This window comes from Vulpes vulpes, chromosome 4, assembly GCF_048418805.1.
Source record: "Vulpes vulpes isolate BD-2025 chromosome 4, VulVul3, whole genome shotgun sequence".
NCBI classification, from domain to species: Eukaryota; Metazoa; Chordata; class Mammalia; order Carnivora; family Canidae; genus Vulpes; species Vulpes vulpes.
The window spans coordinates 110,407,454-110,430,792 of NC_132783.1; the positions used below are offsets into that span (position 1 = coordinate 110,407,454).

At 38.6% G+C, this 23,339-nt stretch overlaps 1 protein-coding gene across 8 annotated transcripts in view; it reads left to right on the forward strand.

Annotated features, from left to right (window-relative positions):
* EBF1 (EBF transcription factor 1) overlaps window positions 1-23,339 on the forward strand; it is a 384,911-nt gene that overhangs the window by 269,776 nt on the left and 91,796 nt on the right. For 4 of the 8 annotated variants that reach the window (XM_072756735.1, XM_026007793.2, XM_026007800.2 and 1 more), the window contains exon 9: window positions 18,697-18,827. In XM_072756735.1, coding sequence (XP_072612836.1) covers window positions 18,697-18,827 — 131 coding nt within the window. Of the gene's footprint in view, window positions 1-18,693; window positions 18,828-23,339 lie in introns of all 8 variants that reach the window. The other 4 variants (XM_072756737.1, XM_072756733.1, XM_026007789.2 and 1 more) reach the window with 1 other exon arrangement.

Genomic DNA, 23,339 nt, shown 5'->3' on the forward strand with positions numbered 1-23,339 from the left:
AGTTCAGGAGCCACAGGTCACTGTGAAGCAGATGATCTGTGTTATCCTTATTTGAATCTGACACCACCCACAGCACCACTGGCAAAATAGAAATAGTGTTCAGACTTTGCTGCCCTGCTTAGTGATAACCAGGCCTGGTGGTAATGTGTAGTATTATTATTATTGCTATTGTTGCTATTTGGGGGCTATTATCAGCTAACATTTACAGAGCATTTACTCTGTGCCAGTACTGGGGTAATTATTTTACTTATAAAGCCCTCGAACAAATCTGGTGAATTATAATGATTATTATTCCCATTTTACAGATGAGAAAACTGGGGTTTAGAGAGGATCAGTAACTTACCCACAAAACTAATTAGAATTCGACCTGAATCTTGACCCCTGGTCTACCTAACCACATAGCTCTGCATGATAATAGTACTAAGAATAATGACGGTAACCCCCATTGAGCCTTTCCTATGCCACGTACATAGTGCTAGATTAAAGAGAAGTTAAATTAACTTGTCCAGAGTTGCACAGCAAATAAGTAGTATATGTAGGGTTCAAATCCAGAGAGCCTGATTTTGGAGCTGTACTTTCAACTTGCTTGCTCTGTATATTATGCTAAAACTCTTTCCATCTCTTATTCCAGTGTTTTTACTTTTTCTCAGTACAAGAAGACAATTATGCTAGTGTCTTAAATAGACCTTTCAAAAGTTAGCCCAGAGTGTATCCTTTTTTTCTTTTTTAATGGCGTGCTGTGTATGTTTACCTTATAGCTTATTTTCCTTCAATAACCTATTTTTCCCAGGGCTATACCACAGTCTGTTAGTCAAATAAAAAAGAAAAGAAAAGAAAAGAAAAAAACGCTGATTTTATATGATGACTGGTATGTTTTCTAGGAGGTTGGCAAGATAAGAAGGAGGCCGATAATATTTTATTTATTTGCAAGGATGTTCTAACTCATCTCTGTAGAAATCATTTGTTGACCATATGGACTCCCTGGCATGTATACAAGGTATAGAAAAAAGGAGAGCAGGGGTGTGAGACCATGAGTTAAAGAACTGTTGGGATACTAACAGTCTCCTTGTTAGGGTGCCGAAAGGTTACTAAACCTCGTGCTACAAATACCATGGGAAACTGATATGTATTTGGGGAGGCTATTTTCTTATATGAATTCTTGACCAATCCATCAACTTTGGGAAACTTGCAGTATTTGGTGTTTTAAATGACCTAATAATTGAGTGAGCCATACCTAACTTATTCTAATGAACACAAAGTGTGTGGGGAAGAGCATGGTGGGAGGCAAGGAATGATGCTTACTGCTTGTATTTTGGACCAATTATGGTCTATCATTAGATAGAACTTTTTTAAACCTATTTTTTTTGTCTTATATTTGGTTACAAAAGCATTGTAATTCTAATTGTGCTTATTTGAATAATTGATTGTTCCAAATTGAGGGCCTTTCTCTACCTACTTGCCACAGGAATGTCCCTCACTTGAGAATTTCAGAGGATTCAAGTGATATGAACATGCAAATGAAAGCTTCTGTGTACTGGTCATTAATCTTATTAAGAGGAGATATTTAGGGTCAGTGACTAGGAGCAGGCTTGAAACATCTTTGTTTGAGCATTTTCAGTTATACCTCCATAAATAAATAAAAACGGATCCTGCCTCTACCTTGCTGCATGACTCAAGTATGTACTTTGATTTTCTTGGGCCTCAGTTTCCTTATCAATTAAAGGAGGAGCTTGATAGATTCCTTCAAGTCCTGAAGATTTGTTGTTTGAATTCAGTTGATTGTGTGAGAGGTCTTCTGTCTCTGCCCTGGGGAGTGGCCACCACAATGCCAAGATGATGGCCATTCCACAGGATAGATCTTAGGCCAGCTTCCCTTCACCTTGAGCATTACTGCAAGAGATTAACAGTGGGTTCTGGGAGGCCCTAGAAAAGTCCCCATGTGTGCCATGTACAACCACTTAGGTAGCTCTCACCCAGAAATTCTCTCTGAATTTCTTTAGCTGAGATCGTAGTGTTGAAACCACTTGATGGTTAGCAGTGAGCTTTTAGACTGTGTTTCCCTTGCAGCATGTGAGGTGATTTTAGGTAATGAGAGGAAAACATTAAAAAAAAAAATTAAATGATTATGTGTCTATCTTGATGCATATGCAAGCAAGCAAACAAACAAAAACATAGTACTCCAAAGTCATGATCTCTGTTATTGCTAAGGGCAAGACTGAATTTAAAGAAAAAGAAAGTCAATCTAAACAAAAATAGCTTCTAGATTAATTAATATTAAGTAGGTCATAGTGTAAGTGGTACTGGGATAGAAAAAAATCAGGACTGAAGTTTGGGAAAGTGTTTTAGAGGGCTTAAGGGTTGGGGAAGTAATAATTCTTTCAAATAATCAGGAAACAGTGCAGGACCCTGAGAAACAATTTTTTTAAAGAATCAAATGTTGTTTTATTTTTTTAAAAGAAAACCTTTTTAGTTTAGTTTACCATTAGAATAGACTTACTGTCCTTGTAGAATTTTAAAAATCAAAATGTTTCCCAAGCTGTTAACTCAGTTTTTATTTTTAAACGAGTCGTGTCTATATGTCAGAGGGCAGAAATTAGTGTGGAAAGGAGGATTTGAGTCAAGGGAGAGAATCAGCCAGGGTCCACCCAGGCAGCACATTATGATAATATATACGGAACCAGCTGGACACTGAGCAAAGCTGACATTGTGTTGTCAGGGGCAGAATCGCCCATCAATTTCCGAGATAGAATTTGAGTTCAAATGACAGAAAGAGCAGCAACTGTGTTGAAACTGATGCATGGGGGAGGGGGTGGGCAGGCAGGAACCAGCCAGGCCTAAAGACAGGAAGTGCTGGTACCTCCGGAAGGGGGTGGCTCTGTTTTCTCATCTGGCTGCTACCCTTCCTTCTAACCTTAACATCTGTCAGCAAGATCCACCTGGGCCTTTGCATGATTAGAGCCCACTGCAGGGGGAGCTTACTGGTGCTAATTTTAGCTCCCAAGAGCATAGAGTCCCTGCTGCTCCACTGGGGGCCAGATCAGCCTAGGAAAATTAGGATAACAGATTCCAAGGAGCCACTGCTTTTCCATTTAGGAAGTGCAATGTGGATGTACTCATGATTGTTAATAATAAGTGGAAGAGTTCTCAACTTTTAAACTACTCTGTTTACTTCCTTAAAATCCTGACAACTCTGATGATTCTTCTCTACTTCATTCCTTATTCATTCATTCATTCATTCGTTCGTTCATTCATTCATTCATCTATTTAGCCTATGCTTATTGATTGCCTATTGTATTAAACAATAGGGATGCCAAAATGAACAAGGCAGGGACAGCTCTTGACATTTTGAGGTATATAGTTGTGTGTGTTCGTGTGTGAATATTATGCAAATAATTACAAAAAATAATTTAGAATGACTTAAATTGCAATGATGGTAAGCACTATAAAAGAGAGACACCAGACTACTAAGAGAGCTTTAAACAAAGGGACTCAGCCAAGTCTAAAGAATCAGAGACACTTATAAAATACAAATGAGTAGCATTTTGTCAAGCAAAGAAAGAGAGAGCATTTTTGGCAGAGGGATAAGCATGTCCAAATTCCATGTGGAGGCAAAGTATTAGACACCTGGGAGAGGGTTAAGAGGAAAGGTGAGCTAGGTCTGAGATCCATTTTTTGAAAGAATAGCTTTGAGAATTTCCCGTAGATTGGTTCCTCTTTGACTTGGAGATAAGGGTCCAATGCATCTTCTTAACCACAGACTAATAGAATTCTTTGCCCAGTAAAATGCTAGTAGGTTTTAGACACTCTTTCGAGTTAATGATATGATAGCAACTTTTGAGCATTTACTACCCATTAGGACTAGGGCTAAGCCCTTTGTATCATCTCTATTAATACTCTTAACCACCATAGGAGGGCAGTACTATCATTTTCTCTGTTTAGCAAATGAGGGAAACTGAGGCCATCCTTCAAAGATTTGGCTGTGGCCAAAGAAAAAAAGAGTTCAGTTTTTGCATCTGTAGCATTTGGGCCTCCAAGTAGCTGACATAAGGCAGTCATCACCACTGTTCTTTCCCACTGTTTAGTTAACGCTAATCTCCTCACATTGGACTTCAGAGGTGGAGAGAAATTCTCCTGCTATTTGATCATGTAATATAATTCCTGCTTCAATTGAAGCAAATTGACGAAGTTACTCAAAGGCAAATTGAAAAGCCAGATCTGTGCTAAATCCCCAGGGTTTGTTAGTTGGCATGTGCAGTGATATATGGGAAGGTGCTTTTCTGGGTTAAGATAAAAAATCCTGGTATCACGTCACGCTATCAGGCACCCCATCTTAATCTCCCTGTGCCAGCCCTGCAACTTGAAATACTCAGTGGACAGAAATGAAACTTTATAGAAATTAGGTGATCATCATCCTTATCAGATGAATATGATTCCATCAGTATGATTTTAGCATCTTCAGGAAAAAAAAAGGTGGGGAGGGAGATTTACCTGGAGACGAGCAAGAAAGAGTCTGAGAGGTGGACTGTAGAACTTTTCAGCCAGTCTGCCTTGGGCAAGTTGGCTGGGAGATGGCCTAGTAATTAAAATCCTGCTTAAACATATGCTGCTGGTCAGTCATAGTAGAGGCACCGACATGGGAAACCAGACGGTAACCAGAGAAGGAAAAGAAAAGTGAAACACAAAAGTAACACTCTGGAGCCCGCAGGGTGCAGAAATAGATCTGAATTGGACGAATACTTATCTGACCACTAAGCATGAAAGCGGAACCCAAGCACTAATATATTTTTATCCCAATCTGCAAAATTAATCAATATTTTATATGTGAACATATGCTCCTGTGTTGCTGGCTTATTTAATTGACAGTTGCAATCAGCAGGACACCAGTTATTCAAACCCGCATTCTTCACCAGTAGTTCTGGGGAGACATGCAGCAGGAGAACACAGGGAATAGAGGTGCAGATAATATCAGCTTTGGGGCCTCGTTTCAACACGTCAGTTTCTCTCATTGACCTTGGGGCAAAGTAAGAAACATTTCAAAGGATGAGCATATGTAACATATGTACAAATAGTAATAGACTTTGGCTGTTATTTAGAATGATTAAAATGAATGTGGTTGGTACAAATTGAGAGCTTTCTTTAATTCTTTATTATTCTTTGTCTACTTTGGGGTGGGGGGGGGCAGAGATTGAAAGCCAATAGATTGTAAGCATCTATTTGATGCCCAGCCTGAAGCAGATGTTTTTGAGTACAATATGCATGGAACTGTGGATGCAGGGACTGTGTCCCAGCAGTTTCAGAGTATTTTATCATTTCTTTGTAGAGAAGGAAAATACAGTTTTGGTCATTCTTTGCTAAAATCTTCTGGCTGAATCATCAAACTAGCTGTGCCCTTCCAGTAACTATTATGTGCAACAAATCAATAAAGTCAGATCTCAGATTCTTCTACCTTTCAACTTTGGCAGAATCCTAGAAACTCTTCTTGATTTGGTTAGCGAAAGCCTGTGGAATTCAATCCTTGTTGCTCAAAAGAAAAAAAAAAAAACAAGTTGGAGAAAATGTTATTAAGGTACTGTTTTAGGATAACCTATTTAGCCAGTAAACTTTTATTATTTTCTTTGTATGCACAAAATTCTATAATGAACACCATTGAGATGGATAATATCCAGATTGAAAATGAAAGTTAAGGGGACTGCTCTAGACTTTAAAAATGTAAGTTCTCATAGTACTGCCACACTTATATTTGATGTTCAGACTTTGACTGTGTGTTTAGCAGCCCAACTTGTAACAATAGAAATGCTTCTAAGCCTGGAAGTCTGGCAGTATTTCCAGTGTTCCTGTGTTTAAATTGGCACCTGTGGTATTATATTAGGATGCCATTTTTTGAACTTGGAAATAGAAGAAGGTAGAGAGAGATTTTACTATAACTCATATGTGGGGCTGAGTCTTAGGGGGAAAATAACTTTGCTTGGAAATAGAGTAGTAATATTCTGTAAAGTTAATAAATATCTGCACTCTATCTTGGGAATAGGAATTGCACAACTAAGATTTTATGGGATTTTGGCTGTAGTATTTGCATGATTGAAGTGAATGTTTTAGCCAAACTGAGCAGAAATTTTAGATAAATACCAAAATTGAAGGGTAGTTTGTGTGTTTTAAATATTTGACTTTATCAACCAGTGTGGACTCTCAAAGTCTCAAGTTCAAGTGAGTCTCTCAAATTCAGTTACCTCATTTGTAAAGTGGAATTTAGAATAAACAGCTGCTTGTCTGCTCCTCAGAGTTGATACTGAGAATAATTGAGAAAATGCATGGGCAAACCCTTTGAAGACTTAACAATGCTAGTTAATTGTCAGGTATTGGTTACGTATGGAGTACTGTCTAACCAGTTTGTGAATGAATGAGGTCCCTGCCTGCAGCGGATGTGTTGACTTTGGGTTGATTTGCAGACGCATATAGCCCCAGGATCCACATACATACATATCAAGATAAAAGTTCAAGAAAAAGTGCAATTAGTGACAAATGAATGGGAAAGAGATGAAGAAATTCACCAAAAAGTATTTTATAGCCTGGGATAGGAAGAAACTGTTTCATGCAGAAAACTAGTCTTTATGGTACAGTATTGTTTGGGTAGAACTTTCCTGAAAAAGAAATGGTGGAGATGTGCAAAGCACATTTGGAAACAGTGAATTTAGAGAGCCTGTCATCATCATCTTAATTTTCTTTTTCCTTATATTCCTTCTCCTTCTCCTGCAACATCTCATCTTTTTCATTCTATCTCACATTTGGTCATTGCTTACTCCATGCAGAGCTCTGTGCACATGGATTAATTTATTAAACCCCACAACAACCTCATGAGATGAGTTCTCTTATTGTTATTCCCAATTAAAGCAATAGAAACTGAGGCTTAAGAAAAGCAATTTGCCCAAGCTGGTAAATGATGAAGCTGTAATGTGAGCTGAGGCCTCCTGAATCCAGAGCCAGTGGTCCCAACTGTTGCCAAGTCCTGCTTCCAGTTTGAGAGAGATGGGGAATGAGGTTGGAAGGGGAGAACTGGCCAGACTCACAAGGGTGGACTTGATCCATAGGCCAAGGGGAAAACAGAAAGCTTTCGAACAGAGCAGTAACATTTTGAAAGCTGGCATATGTGGAAGGTTAATCTGGGTTTTGGTATGTAGGCGAGATTTAGCACATAATTAATAATCCGATAGTAGAAATGAATTACAAACAAGCAAGTGTGAGTGTTTGCTCTTTGCAGCCCATATGGAACAGCACAGACTCCAAAGAGTAATTTTTGAGGAAGTTGAGTCAGTCACCATGTCCACTCTACTTTGCTCCTCTGTCTGGATACATTTGATGATACACATTCCGGTGCTTTGTGACGTCACTGATCATCACCACGGAAACATCTGGGCTGTAACAAACACTGGAGTGCAGCGTCACTGAATGTGTCAGGGAGGAGAGGAAACTGGCTTAAAACGATAAGACTCTCAATAATAAAAATTCAGTCAAATACGTGAGCAGTAGCAGCCTTGGTCATGAAGAGAAATAGAAGCATTACTATTCTGAAAGGCACAGAGCAGGAGTTGTGCATTACTGAAGGTTGAGCCAGGTTGATTTTTAGATGCTGCTCACATTCAAAACACGATTTCCTTAAAAAGTCACTATCTATGCTGTCTTGCATGATGACAGTGGAAATCTTTCAGGAGCTGGGAGCTCATCTCTCAAACTGCTTCTGGAAAACCTTCTACATAGTGGAAGTAGGCTAGCTGGGGACCTTTACATTGTTATGGGAGAAGTCTTTAACAATCAGAAGGAGAGTTGGCAGGGGTTGTGGTTTGGGTTTATTGTTTGATGAGTCAGTGGGCAGTATTAGTTGTATAGTTGCAGAGATTAATAACTAAAAGGTGATTCTTGGCCCTTCAAAAATAAAGATGTTCACTAGTCGATCAAATCGTTAATTAACTCTAGCTCTAAGCCATGTGTAGTTTGGTTTGCATGGTGCTTTAAGAAAGTGTGTATTTGTTGCTTTACAATAGAAAATAAAGAGATTTTACCTAAAATCCAGGTTTGCAAATTCTCTTTATATTTAGAAGAGCTGGTAATGTTGGAGCCATTTTCAAATGGCAACACTTAGGTCAAATTGAGAAGTTGTGTCCCTTTTGGGTAGGGTATATACTCTATGGTTAGCCACAACGTGCATGTCTCCCATTTTGTTATCCCTAGACCATTTGATTTACTGACTTTCCTGCTTGGCTCTGTGAGCATTGGATTTTGTGATCATTGTTGAAGGGATTAGAGATTAGTTATTCCTAGCACAGTTCCTGGTATATGGATGGTACCTCATAAATGGTAACTCTGATTGTTCTTTATCAATTACAGGCTCAGTTATTTAAACTCGATCCTTAGATCAATGCTGCCTGATATGACTTTCTGTGATGATGGAAATGATCTCTGTGCTGTCTGATGTGATAGTCACTAGTCATATGTAGCTATTGACCACTTGAAATGTGGCTAGTAGGACCAAGAAAATAATTTTAATTAAAAATTAAATTTCAATAGCAGTATATGGCTAGTGACTACCATATTGGGCAAAGCAGATTTCATTAATGAGATTGAACATCCACTGTCCTCGTTTACAATACAATGTGGAGAATAGACACTAGGGCTGTGTGTTCATTGTACAAGCCATTACTTAGAGTGAGCTTCATCACTTAGGATCACCTACTTCCTGAAGGGGAGCCACCTTTTATCACTCGTCTACAATTCTTGACAAAAACACATGCCATAGACATATGTTTTATAAAATGTTGTATGTACATTTGTACCAATATATGCAAGTCACCTTAAGCTCGAATGCAAAGTTTCACTGCTTTCTGCCCTCTAGCTGTCCAGTTAAGGGTACTGTGTAAACATAATAACTAGATGTGTCTGTGAAAAAGCCTGAATTTTTTGATGAGCTGCTGGCTCCTACCATTTATGATGGCATAAGGCCAAGAGCCAATGTTACCAAGGGAATTATGGAAAACAGTGGAGCCCTCCTAGACTGCTAGAGGGATCTTATATCTTAAGACTCAAGCTCTTCAGGCTGCAGTCTCTTGTGTTGTTTCCGTCACAAGCCTACATTGAGCACATTTGATGATCACATTGCCATAAACCAGCCCCAAAGGAGGATTCTAAAAGATCCTTCTTTTGCAGAACTTATTCATTCATTTGCATGTTGTCTGCTTTGCTGAGCCCAGCAGTCACAGCCCTCCCTTTCCTCCCTTTTCCTTTGTCACAGGGTTGGAAACCCCAGCACCATCTACCAGGCTCTGGCTTATTGGTTATTTACTGGCCTCTGGCCTGAAACTTGCCCCAGCCTACTTTTCCAGCTGAAAAATAAGTAACTTCACCTCTTCTAGGGATGTATGCACAGGAGAGCAAAATAGACATTAGCCTGTTTCATTCAAGATGAAACTCTGAGTTACAAACTCCTGCCCCTTAAAAAAAGCCTCCTGAAAAACATGGAAATTCTCCTGAAAATGATAGAAATGGCTATGGTAGCTCATTTTATCAAATGATGATGAATACCAATCTTCTTGTAATGAAAAAAAAAAACATATGTGAATATTCTGCTTGGATCATTCATCGAGTCTGAAGTGTATCTCATCTTTTCTCATAGATTCTGCAGAGAGAATACCAAGTCTTCCTTTTTGACCTTTATGGGCAAATATCTTTATGGGCAAATATCAGTGTAAACTCGTGCTATGACAGTGATTTGAATGAGTCCTAGAATTCAGTAGGAGAAAGACTAAAGCCTCTTACAACAATAATGAAAGAGCCTACATAGTTTTAAATTCCTTCTTAGGAAAATTCTTTGCAAAAATGTTTTTGAGAACAAGACCAAGCTGATCTCAACTGAGACTAACTAATGAAATGTTAAATTATCTGCACACAGATATGTTTTCAATGTTGAATTTAGTCCGGCTCCCAGACACAAGGCGGCTAAAAATTCATATTCAGATAAGGAAAGGCAAACCTTGGCGAACAGATGGAGCAGAGTTCAGCATAAAGGTTTAATCCTATCAGGCCGATTCCTGTATGACCATCTGGATAATCCGGCACACACATTCAAGGCCTGTTAAAAATACGACTCCAGCCAAGATTAACATCACAGATTTTCCACTAGACTTGTTCATATTTGACTTTATGATTTTCCAGGCCCAAGAAGATTGCCTGTGAATAAAGACTTGAGTATTCCTTGAAGAAGCACTTCCATGTTTTTTTTTTTTTTTAACCTGTAAATTGTTTCCTCTTTTCACAGTATTGGCTGTCCATTTTTGGAAAGTTATTTTCATTTCCCTTTCTTCCCTAGCTTTCATATCTAGAACTTTTCTTATAACAGGATAATAAGGAGAATTAGGCTAAAAATAATTTTGTGCATGAAAGTTCTCCTTGTCAGGAAGAGTTATTTACTTATTGTATAATCAGAGGCAAGTGAATTTACTATTGTTGCAACAAATATCACAATTGGATCCATGAATAATTCATTTTGAGGGTTATCTCACTTTCCACCATAATTTTTTTTTCCAACGGTGTGGCTGATGATCATAGAACAAGAGAAAAAAAGAAAAGAAAAAAAAACCCTGGTGGCAGTTATTTGCCATTAGTTGTTGTAGGATTAATATTTTGTACATTTTAATTTTGGATTTGGCAGATCAAACATGAAGTGGAAAACAGCACATTCTCACCTCCTTGAGTTATAAAATTCTGAGCTTCCGAAGTGTTAACAAACAATTTTTGCATATTATGAAACAATGCTATGTTGCATGTCATTGAATCAAAAAGCCTTCAACAAGTCTTTCAAGTGCAATTTAGAAGTTACAGGTACATCAAAATGTCAAGATTTTTCACTGCTAAATTGTTAAATAACCCTGTTACTGAACCTGCGCAGAGTTATGGATCTCAGATAGACAAACTCAGAAATCTAAAAGTGCTTGCCTTAAAATGTTTAGATTACAGTTGTTGCACTAGGATTTCTGTCCTTCCCTTGCTCAGGTCTATGTCCACTGATTGTTGAAAAATTTTGCTGATTCAGTATAGAGTAAGAAAGCTGCAAATTAAACAGAAAACTAATGGTTCCTATTTGGGCTTGCTCTGCATTTAGCAAACGGCATAGCTTGGAACTTAGCTAAACTGAGATACACCTAGATATTCACATTAGGTTAACTCTGTGTTAATGTAGATGGATGTTGGAACTACGTTTCCATCCACTGACTATGAATTTTTTCTCTTCTCCTTTTCTGTGAGAGCCATTAGTGTTGTCAAAATGAAGGGCTTTGCCAAATAAAGTCATTTTGGAATAAAGGATGAAAAACACTTGAAATTCTCAATCTCCTCATTTAATATTTAATAGATTTAATTGCATCTGGTACTGAGAAATCTCTGTATCATGGGTTACATTTCTCTTCAAAGTGACACACACACAGACACACACACACACACACAGAGGCAGAATCTCTTTGCATATATAATATATTATTCTTTGCCAAGTAATATCTAGATGAGCTAGTGGATGGGGTAATAAATGCAGACCAATAACAAAACAAAATGAAGACCCTACTAAAACAATAAAATGCTTAACTGCATAAAGCAATTACTGAAAAAAAAAATAAAAGAAGGCAGAAATAAACCTAGTAATTCAAGAGTTTTATTTATTTGTTTATTTATATTCGAGAGCTATGTGTATTTGTTTACTAGCTGACTAGGAGTCTGTGGTGAGGTTAGCAATCTGACAGTGAGGTTTGCACCTGCTGGTGCTAGGGTTTGGGTTGGGCATTATAACTGCTGTGGGTTTCCAAGGCATCCAGTTGGAAGGTTGGTGAATCCGGAACAGTTTTACATCCTGTACATGGTGAAAAGATAGAGGGTCAGTCTTCCCACTAGGGGAGAACTTTCTGCTTGTCCTTCTCCCTAGCCAGTAGCTGCCAGTTGTCAGGATCAAAGAATATGCAGATGTTGATGCTGCTGATCTGGGAGTAGTCAAGAGAGTAATCATTTCAGTTAAAATACGCAGCAAGAGCAATTGTTTTGACTTAACATGAAGGGCAGATATGTGTGTGTTGAGTCCACGTAGGAGTACTTTGAGTTCTGTCGATCTTTGGGACAGGCCTGCTCTCAAACACAGCTTCACCAAAATCCAATAGCTACAGGGATTAAAGGCCTGAGATTATATGAAGTCACAGGTATCCTAGAGGAATGGGGTGAGTTCATGGTTTTCACAAGTCTCAAAAATTTGGGACAACAACAGTAAAGTCAGTTCCTTATTTCTGAAAAGATCACCATTTATATTCATTCCAGGCAAATGAGAGCCTTAAAAAACAAACAAACAAACAAAAAAACCCAAACCATTCCACCTTGTGGGACTGATGCCAAATCCACCTCTTCAGTAAATGTAGCTGGCTAGGTTAGCAAGTGACGGGATTGGAAGTTCCTAGGAAAACTACACAACCTGGAATGACGAGACTATTGGGTATTCTAGTGAATAAATAAACTCTCACTAATGGGGAACTGGTGATAACGATAATTATTATAGCAGCAACTAGCATGCTATGTGCCCGGCCCATAGGAAAACAACAAAACACCAGCAGACACCTGCATTTTGCCACAAGTCTGTGAGCAGAAACCACTGCTTTTAGGGGGGAGACCTTTAGAGAGGCTAAGTGACTGCTTCAAGGTCTCACTGAGTGAGAGAGGTGGAATTTGAACAGCTGGAGCTGTTGCCCATTTGCAAATACCATAATACTCTGGATGTTGAAACAACTTAACATACATAATTGCATCTTTCTGTCTTTATTCAGGAGCCAGTTAAGGACTGGTGCCAGCATCTTCACCTCCATTGTAAGCATCAGTTATCTGCTCCATCAAAATGCTCATTAATAGAGAGATCTGGCTAACAGAATGCTGGAAAAGGAGAGTTTACATCTTTTCATATGCTGTACAAAATAGAAATGAAAAATGAGCTGAATATCCATTTTAGTGGAATTTTATCTTGAGGTTTAGAATGGGATTAGAACATTTCTAAATTTATACATTTTACCAACTGATGAAATGCTGTTTCCCCAGCACATATAAATACAGGAATGGAGAAAAGAGCCAAACAATACATCTCTAATGAGGCTTCTGTAAAAGAACAACTGTCACAAAAGCCTCATTTTGGAGATAAGAGATAATAAATCTTGCACCCAGGTCATCTACACTGCTATTCCAAACAACTGAAGTATTGATCACAGTACAAAGATTTCGGAGGCAAAAGTAAGAGCAGCCCCAGGACCCTGCTGATAGTGGCACACACCACTAATTCACCTCAATGGGCAGGCACCTCTGAGCTCAATTAACCCTTATTCCCAAGGCCACCCATAAACCCTGAGGTAAACATGGCTTTCCTGGCACTTGCTTTCTATCAATGAAATAGATCATTTCTATTGGAGGCTAAGGCACAATTTTAACTTACAAATTTACCTTGCTATAAAGAGCCTGATGCTTCCAATGCGAGTGAGCAGGCACTTGAATCTTGTAACATTGATTCTGTAAATCAGAGAATTTTAAACTGCTGAAGGCATCTGTGATTTCTTCTGCCTTCTGTGGCCATTGGAAGGAAATATAAATGCTCTGGATCCTCTACACACAGAACATTAGTAGTTAATATGTACTGGAGGCCGAATGATTTCCTTCCTTCCTTTCTTCCTTCCTTCCTTCCTTCCTTCCTTCCTTCCTTCCTTCCTTCCTTCCTTCCTTCCTTCTTTCTTTCTTTCTTTCTTTCTTTCTTTCTTTCTTTCTTTCTTCTTTCTTTTCTTTCTTCTTTCTTCTTCTTTTCATTCTTCCCTCTCTTTTTCTTCTCACCACGACCATTGTTCAGAAGCAAATTGGAAATCTGGTAATTAGGCCCTGACTCACGGTGTAGTATTAGAGTCCCGAGCCAAAGTTCAACACCCTGAAATGAAATTTAAACCAATTAATCTGTTAGATTTTTATCGCTTGTCCGTGTTTTCTCAGCAATTCCCCCAGCACGTGGCCTTTGATCAACTCTCATACAAACGCTAAAATGTGTGCCTGCTGCTAGCAAGATGGGAATGACATTAACATGGTACTCATAAAACAATCAGAGCAGAGAAGCCCTCAAACAGGCAGGGCATGGTAATATTTAATAAAAGCACACACATAATCTTCAGAATTAGCATTTTGTGCCTTGCAGTACCTTTGGGAGAAGAGCTTTTATTTGTGGAGTGATCATTATTATAACAAAGAAGAGCTACCTAATAATTTCCACTTTAACTCTGCAATGTGCCACGAGCATTTCAGAGCCATTATGCTAAACTGTGGTGGGGTAATCATGTTATTGTCATAGTTTGAAGGAAAGAAAATCTCCTCTACTTTGGTGGCTGTTGGGGGTGGGGGAAGAGGTAAAAAAGAAAAAAAAAAGACCAAAAAAATCAACTTCAACTTTTATTTTTAATGAGATTTAGAAGCAGGATTTGACTCTGTCCTTGTGGTTACCAAGAGTGTGAAAATTCCTTGGTGAAGAAGAATCTTTTATTAATTAAATCAAGATTTGGCTGGTGAAAGTGGTTTTGTATTCGATCAAATCCACTCCCTTCCCCAATTTTGTAATATTTTCATGGAGATAGAATTGTATTGATTATTACACTCTTGGGTTGGACTGAATTCATTTGTAAATCTTCTCACCTTCAAATTCTGCTGAACACATCCACCATGACAATTAAAAATGAACTCTCCTTTTCTTCCTCTCTGTGTCTTTTTGGATATCCTGAGTGAAAGAAAAACAAGTCCTTGGCTACTTCAGATGTGATCTGGGCTTTCTCAGAGTAAAGCTTACCCAGAAAGAAGAGAGAAGGAGAGGCTCAGGATCTGTTAATCAGCACAGCTGGACCTTTTTTTTTTTTTTTTAATTAGTATCAATTTGTTCTAAATAGTACAACCTTTATCTCTTACAAAATTAAATGCTGTTATTTAATTTTTATTATGATAACATATTACCTTAATGTGTGTTTATGGAAAATATTCAAACCATACCACTTTTTTAAGATTAAATTTAATGGTCTCCTTGCCCCCTCTGCCCCATTGCAGTCACATTGCTGTGTTTCATATGGACCCACTGGAGACAGTGGCTATACATCCTTCCAGATCTTTGTTCACATGTAACTACATACACACAAACACAGGTGTGTCTATGGGCTCATATATGTCATTTTTTTAAGTTAACAGGATCACACTGTTCATTAGACTACCAATTGCTTTTATACTTACTAACATACTTTGTCATCTTTCCATGTTAGTTTGGAAAAATCTTTTCCATCCATTCAAATGACATTCCTAATATTCTGTAGTATGGATATACCATCATTTATTTGGCCACTCTCTTATTGGAGGCACCTAGATGCTTGGATTTTTTACTGTGAATACCGCAGCGAACTTTTGGGTACCTGTAGTGGTAGGCACATTTGCAAGTATTTCCTGGACTGCTTTTACTCTGGCAAGTTTGTGACTAAGATAAAGGGGTAAAATGGTGGCCTAGGAGTTAAAGTTAGATGATAAATATTTTGTTAACCGCCTGTACGTTTAAAAAATTTGAATTAGCTGCCAGCATTTAAAGATTGGGAAATTCACATAAAATTCTGGTTCCCAGCCTCTTTCAAAGATCAGAAGCCCAAACTGCACTGGGCTAGCACTGGTGTGGGGGTACCAGTGGCTAGAGCTTCTCCAATTCTTGGCATCAGGGGCCATCCATCTCATGCTTGTTCTGAGAGTCTGAGCTTCTGTATTCATTTGTAGTTTTTGCCTTGGCCTGTATGGATCTGTGAGTGTTAACAACTGTTCTCAGGCCTGATCTGCTTAGCTAGTCACAGTGTCTTCTACCTTGCATTATTGACACTTTAGAGTTCTTCATTTGGCGGAACTATCCCCTGCATTGTTGAATAGTTAGCATCTTTGACTTCCTGGCACTAAATGCCAATAACATCTCTTTGCCCACCCCCGCCCCCCATCAGTGTAACAGCACATGAGTCCTTTACATATTTTCCAAATTTCCCAGTGGGGAAATACCACAGAGTTTCCCCTCAAGACTGCTATGCCACACAGATGTATAGAAGCACCTTTAGAATGCCTTGAAGCCCAGCTTTACAAAGGTCTACATAACTAACTTGTTCTAGGAATGACATCTAGTCTCTAAGATAGAACAATGGATCGTTGTGTATAGAGGTAGGATGGACCAAGGGGTGCGTCACTGTTTTCATGAAATACCCCTTATTTTATTCACCAGAAAGCTAAGAAGATGGTGTCACATATTGTCTCCTCACCAGCTTATCTCTGGAAGCTTGATGATCTTTCTTTCCTCTGGGTAGTTGACACTTAGCTTTGTTTCTGGTTTATTGCTCACAGAATTTGAAAACATTATCACTTTCCTTAGGAAGTGTTTGAAAGCACATATGTACACACACACACACACACACACACACACACACACAGACACTTATATGCCTTCTTTATCCTATAAAAAACAAATGGAAAGAAGTGGGAGAGGACCAAGTCTAAAACCAGCTACCAGACCATGCTACCAGATTGTCTTTAGTATAGGAGAGTCTCTCAGAGATAGACCAACACCATTCTGCCTCCTTTGTACAATGATAAGTAAGCCTGAAAGATCCATACTTATTTTAAGAAATATCTAAAAAAATATACTTATCCAAAGAAATTTGCATGATTACAAAAATAAAATTTTAAAAATTAAAAGAAAGTTAATACAGATAATAAACATCCTAAACAACTGTTTTGTTGTTTATGAGAGTAGTCACATGGTGAGCATTTATTTAATCATACCATTGGATTTCACATTCTGTCATTAGGCAAGGCTCTTTGAACAGACAAGTTCAGTTAAACCAAGATCCTGTTCTCAGAAGTATTTTGAGATATGGCTCCCTTTCTACCCTACTTTAGCAACTAAGTACTCTGACTTAGAAATTAAGAATTGAAATTTTGAGACATTAACTAGAATGTTTCCAAACTGCTTTTATTTTAGGAATTCTATATAGTTTTTAAATGTGCTTTATTTCTCTTATAAATTTCTTGAAGTCATGCATCATATGCTATCATTGGTTTGGGAATACTCAAGCATGCATTTAAACATCTTTACTTTTAAGGAAAAATTCTGCTTAAGAAAAAGTCCTGTGCCTGTGGAGCATTGATCACAATCTTTATGTGTGTTAAAAATTGGACAAAAATTTTCAAGTCATGAATCATTTACATTTTCTTGATTAATTATTTTGTTTTTGGGAGAAAGTGAAGGAGAGAAAAGGCATCTGAATTGCCCAGTTTTAGTTGTAAATGCATTACTATGAGTTCAGCCAACATGAAATGTTTAGTTTGGATATTTCCTAATTTCTCTGTGCTATTTTATAAGATGAATTTGAATCAAAATCAAACCCATTCTACTTGTTTGTGTGGTGGCACGTGAGCAATGGTCCCACCGGGCTAGGCTTTATATTTTCTTTTCTTCTTGCAAAAGTTAAAGCGTGATATTTTGCCAAACTTGACAAAGCCCAATAGTTTTTTTTTCCAGCTTATTCCCGTTAAAATTAACTGGTGCTCCCATTGGCTTCAATATTTGGAAAGTCAGTCTTGGATACTTAATAAACTTTTTATTAAAGAGAAGGGTCTCGTTTCCTCTCCTTGCACAATATCTCCCTAGCTTTAGAATTTTGCTTTGTTCTTGTTCATAAAAGTAATCATGAGAATAACAACATGGCATCATGGAGTTAAGAACCCTTGGTGCCTTCTGAGACATTTCAAAAACATAATCCTACAATTACATTTATGCCTAGCAATTCTGTTGAAAGTATGCCATGCTCACCAGGCAAGCCACCTGTAGTCTGTTTGGAATCATGGTATTTGCGAATAATTTCCCACCTCCAAGGGCCATTTATAGTGGAAAGAGAAGAGATATGAAATTTTTAAAAAGTCTATTCAAGAGTTTTATGCCTGGAAATGGCAACACAGCAAAGGTCATGGGACTTTCTGTGGTTCAGCCCTGACAGCTATTTGGTTACATAATTCACCCTGGGTGACCTGCATACTTTACATCTATAAAATGGGATTCATGATATTGGTTGAGAAAAACCTTAATGACTACTAATGAAGAATGTTGCTGTGTTAGTGTTACAGATAGAAGGCACGGAGCAAGAATATTTTCTTGTTCCAGCCTTTCTTTCTCACTTCCCTTTGGACAGAAATGCTTATCTAAAAATGTATCGATTTTCTTTTCGGGAAGAATGTCTAATTATGAAGCAATTCTATAAGGTCTCCAATGTGTTCCAAAAAGCCACCCATTCTTTTTTATTTTTAGCTTCTCACAAATTAAATTTTGCTTCTGTGTTTTATTTCATAAGATTTCAGGTTTGAAAATAATTGGGCAAAATATATGTATGTCAATAGAAACAATGGAAAAAAAAAAGCTTTTAAAAACTGAAATTGCACCCTTAGGTTTCAGGTCCTAAAGCAGCTAGGAAATGCTGAGATCTTGGGGGACTTTCTGTTAGTGAAAAGATAAAAGATATATATTTTTTTCTTTTTCTCAAGTCTCCATCATTAAAGTTTGGTTCTAACAGCAGACTCCTTCTCTTTTTCATGTGTGTTGAAAAGCAGCTACTCCCTGTATCAAAGCCATCAGCCCGAGTGAAGGATGGACGACGGGAGGCGCGACTGTGATCATCATAGGGGACAATTTCTTTGATGGGTTACAGGTCATATTCGGTACCATGCTGGTCTGGAGTGAGGTAGGTGTTGTCTGAACATTAATATCTAATAGCTTGGTCTAGTTGAGGATACTGTCTACACTTGAATTTCTAATAGAGTGTGTGTAGAATTTCGTGGTGCCACCCTGGGTGGGCCAGCTCTAGTCTGCAGAACTCTGGGAAAGTAGAGGACGTGGGTTGGGTATACCTGGATGTGCCACTCTCTACTGGAATGACTTCCATCCTCTGGCTCGTAAGCACCAGGAGAGCTTCTGTTTTGTCATTTGTCCTCTTATGCTAGCCATGGTGAGGAGGCCCTATTGTACATTGGAAATTGGAAAGGAGATCCAAAGTCACAAAATATAGAGGAAAAGCCTTGTTCAAACTTTAACAAGGTGATAATCTGTGAATAGTTGTAGATGGGATCTACTGTAGGCCCATCTTCAAGGAACACCATTCATATGACAGTAACAATGCAGGTGTAGATGGATCTTGACTTATTCAGTGATTCTTCGTCCAAGAATGAGTGATTTCCCAGGACACCCTTGAAGAACCAAAGGCTTTTTCCAGCCCTAGGAATTTATGGCTCACAGGCATCTCAGTATGTGACCACAACCATGTGAAAATGACTTTGTTCTGTGTGTATAGTGCTTCCTAAGCACTGTGATCATTATTTTAACCTGCCAGTTGACTTGTCTAGCAATAATCAACATTAGCTCAAGATTATAAAACATGAACCTCACTATTATATAGATGCCGTGGAAAACTTGCCTTTGCTTTCTTTCTGTGTTCTGAGCCTAGATTTCTCATCCAGCGTGCCCAGAGCTCCTTCTCTTTCACTTCCCCAAAGTTTAGAATAAAACTCATGTTAGGCCCATAAGGTACCACTGATCTTGTCCATGCTGTTTGTTTTACAAGCAGTTGTGTGAATCACTAAACTTTATTGAGACTTTCTGTAACTAGGCACTGTGCTCAGTTATTGACACAGATCATCTCAATCCTTTCCTCTGCAGCATGGGATAAATACTCTTAGCCTTAATCTGTTCTTGATAAAGACACTAAGGCTGAGAGTTAGATATATAGTTACAAAACCCCAAAACAGCTACTGGAAGCCCATGAAGTATGGATCATATGTATGCAGCCACAGAAGTCAGTAGCAGAACAGGAGCTAGAACTCAGATTTTTTATTTCCATTCCTAGCTGTCCTCCCATGACACCACTGTTTAGACCATCTAGATACTTTGTGTCTTCTCTCTAGGCAGGCCACAGAGGTAAGCAGAGTAAAGACTGTGATCTTTGAGTATTTTTATCTTTCCAAAGCAGAGCCCGTCTTTCTTTTTAAGCCTTCTGTGTGCACTTCTCACTGCCAGTAACTCACTCGGGCCAGCCTCTTGTCAGCCTGTGGGTCCATTGCTTTTGTGTTTCCCATGCCACCAACTAGCAGCATGCATTTGGCCAGAGAATCAAAGCTCTTGTAAAACTGAATCAGGGATGGGCTTCTCAGTCCACCAAACTAATTGTTGTGCAAGTTGGATGGAACATCCCAGGCACAAGTAGTGGACTGAGCTCCTGCTGCCGATTGTACCCCATTCTTTGTTGGAACGTTGGGTTGTAAAATTAGAAGCATCACATACATGGCATATTTTGCTGCTAGTCTGGTGTCTTTATCCCTGCTGGAGACAGCAGTCCTCACAAGGACAGCTTCTCCCAGGTCTTGTAAGCTATAAATTCATCCCTTTCTATCCCTCATTCTGTTGCTTATCCTGGAAGTTGGGAGAGGGGAAGAATAAATATATTCTTGGTCCAAATATATAATATGGACTTCTTGCTCCATATTATAGAGACCTGAGAAGTGGGACTCAGAATTGGCAGTAAGTCCTACTGAACCTCTAAGAATAAAGTGGGTTAGTGTGAAGTTTCTTTTAAAGCTTTGTGTCTGTCTTTGCCCAACACTACATTGGTTATGGAACAAGGGCTTTGACATACCAGGAGATCATTAATTTGTACTTCCACCTTGTTCCTAGTCACGGTCCTTGTGTTTCCTCTCTGTCTGCCCACATTCTTGCCCTCTCTTGGGAAAAGGTAAGAAAGACAAAATTCTAATTTAGACTAATCCAGATTGCTTCAAAGTATCTGTTTCCATATGACAAAATCAATACAAATCATGTAAAAAAAAATACCCCAGTAAAGCCATACCTTTGTCTTCTTCCTTCTTCAATCTGTCCACCGCCACTGTCTTGCATGTACCAGAAACCCCTCACGGTGGATCTTAATGGATCCAACTAGGAGGTGAGGCTGGGGAATGCATGCTCCTTCTTTGGCCACCTCCTCCTCCCAAATTGCTCTCATGTGTGACTATGTCATAAATCAACTATGACCCTTTCCCAGTGCAAACCTACCAGGAATTTCCAAAATGTGGATATTATTTTAAAATAAGTAAATCCTCTGTAGCATTAGATTGGGTGTCTGGGTGGAGGATTTTAATTTAGGTTGTTATTATAATAGTCTTGACATTAAGAAAAAATGAGCCTTGCTGAGGTGAACTTTTTATAAATATTTTAAACTATTTGTATATCTAGATTTTCATATAGGCTATTTGACAGACATGACTTTTAGTGGATGGAGAGAGAATTTGGTACTGCTTCAAATCCAAAAATCCATTGTGTAATAATGAGAAATAGCTCACATTTACAAAGGGTTTATCATGTGTAGGTAATTATTTGATCCTCATGGTAGCCCTGTGTTAGATACACATGAGTAAACTTAGTGTAGGAGAGGTTGAGAAATTTGCCCATCATCACACAGATAGCACTAGAGATGCATTTGTATCACAGTGGCTGTTTTTACAAAAAAAATTAAAGCCCAAGTTACTGAGAGAGCAAACGAACACATATGAAAGGAAAGAAGCACAGAAATAGAAGAAAGAAAAAAACATGCATAGTAATCCAGGTAATAGGGTAGTAGAAGTAGTAGTAATAGTAATAGTAGTAGTAACTTCGGTGGGTTTTAATCACATAAAATTACATATGTGCCTTTCATTTTGGTAGAGGCAAAAAATATCAACCAGGTCTGGGGCCATTTCTACAGGCTTCCATGGGATAGAATCAGAACTCACTCAGTACTGTGAATATTTAAAAGACGATATCTGTGAAAGATTGGTGGAAAAATGTAGAGTATGACTAATATTCAGCTAACATTCACTGATCACTTAGTTCCTGCCAGGTACCATGCTGAGTATTTGGTATGGCTCTCATGTGACCATCACAACATCTGTCTACTATGTTGTTCTTGTTTTACTGATGAGGAAATTGAGGCTTGGGGAAGTTAAATCAGCTGCTCCATGTTCAGAGGGTGGAGGTGGAATTTGAACCCAGGCAGCCTGACTCCCGGGCCTCATCTTCTAAACCGTCCATTATTTAACCTATGCCAAAATTGTTACCCTAGTGTTTTAACACATCAGATAAGGTGTAATGCTCACCATTGCCATTGATGCCTTGTACTGCGGTGAGGCAGGGGTGGGTATCTTAATAGTTATTATCGCCTTCCAGGCTGTGGTAGACTTGGGATGCAGAGAAGTAAGAGCTATCCCTTCATATTCTAGTTGTATAGGCTTGTAGATGGAGCCATTGGCTTCTAGGAAGAATTTATCTTTATGAAGGATACATGCCCTGCGTCAGGGGCAGAAGACAACCTCTTCCTTGTTGACATAAGAGAACTTGGCAGGACGGTTAACCTGTTTGGGTCACATCTCTAGATAGGACCCCTATCTATCTGACTTTTTGTCCCCTGGTCACATGATCTTTTGAGGTTATGCCACCTCTAAGATCTAGTACTTCTGATTTTAAATAGACTTTTATCTCTTCTCCATTTCCTCATCCTATAGCCCAAAGCACTCAGGAAGCAGGCTGGTGGGCCAGGACAAGCAGATAACATTTTAGATTAGCAGCTGATGTTATTATTTGGAATCTTTTTTTAGCTTAAGAATTTTAAAAAGAGTGAGAGAAAATAGGGCTGGCTTAATTTACCCTCATCTGTGCTCTTTCCTTACTAACCCAATCTTTTGCAAATGAGTGATTCAGTTTAGCTCACTGATTGCCGCCTGAGGGTTGGGGAAAAAGAAAGGTGGCACTCCATTGCTCCCACCTCAGCTCTGCTGTCTGTGAGCTCCCAAGTTTGGGGTGAACTACATGGCTTTCCTGTGAATTTGGTTTTCCATCTTTGTTACTCTTCCTTATTGGTTCTTGGCCTTTTTCCTCTCTGTCTTTCTAGAAAGCAAATTATCATACTGATACTCTTGTGCTTTGTATCCTGCCTTTACCCAAAAAATTTGCCAAAAAAAAAAAAAAAACCTTTGTAGTATTTGATATATAAACCCAGGAAAATCAACAGAGCTGATGTGTGCTCATGATTAATGTGGGTTAAGTTTTTTCTTGATCAGAGATATACTTGGTTGTTTTTGCTTTTCCCATAACATGTGATTTGGAGGAGGGGAATGGCTCCTGCTTCTGGTTTGTAGAGCTAATACTTATGTTAATAACTCCTGAACACCTCTAT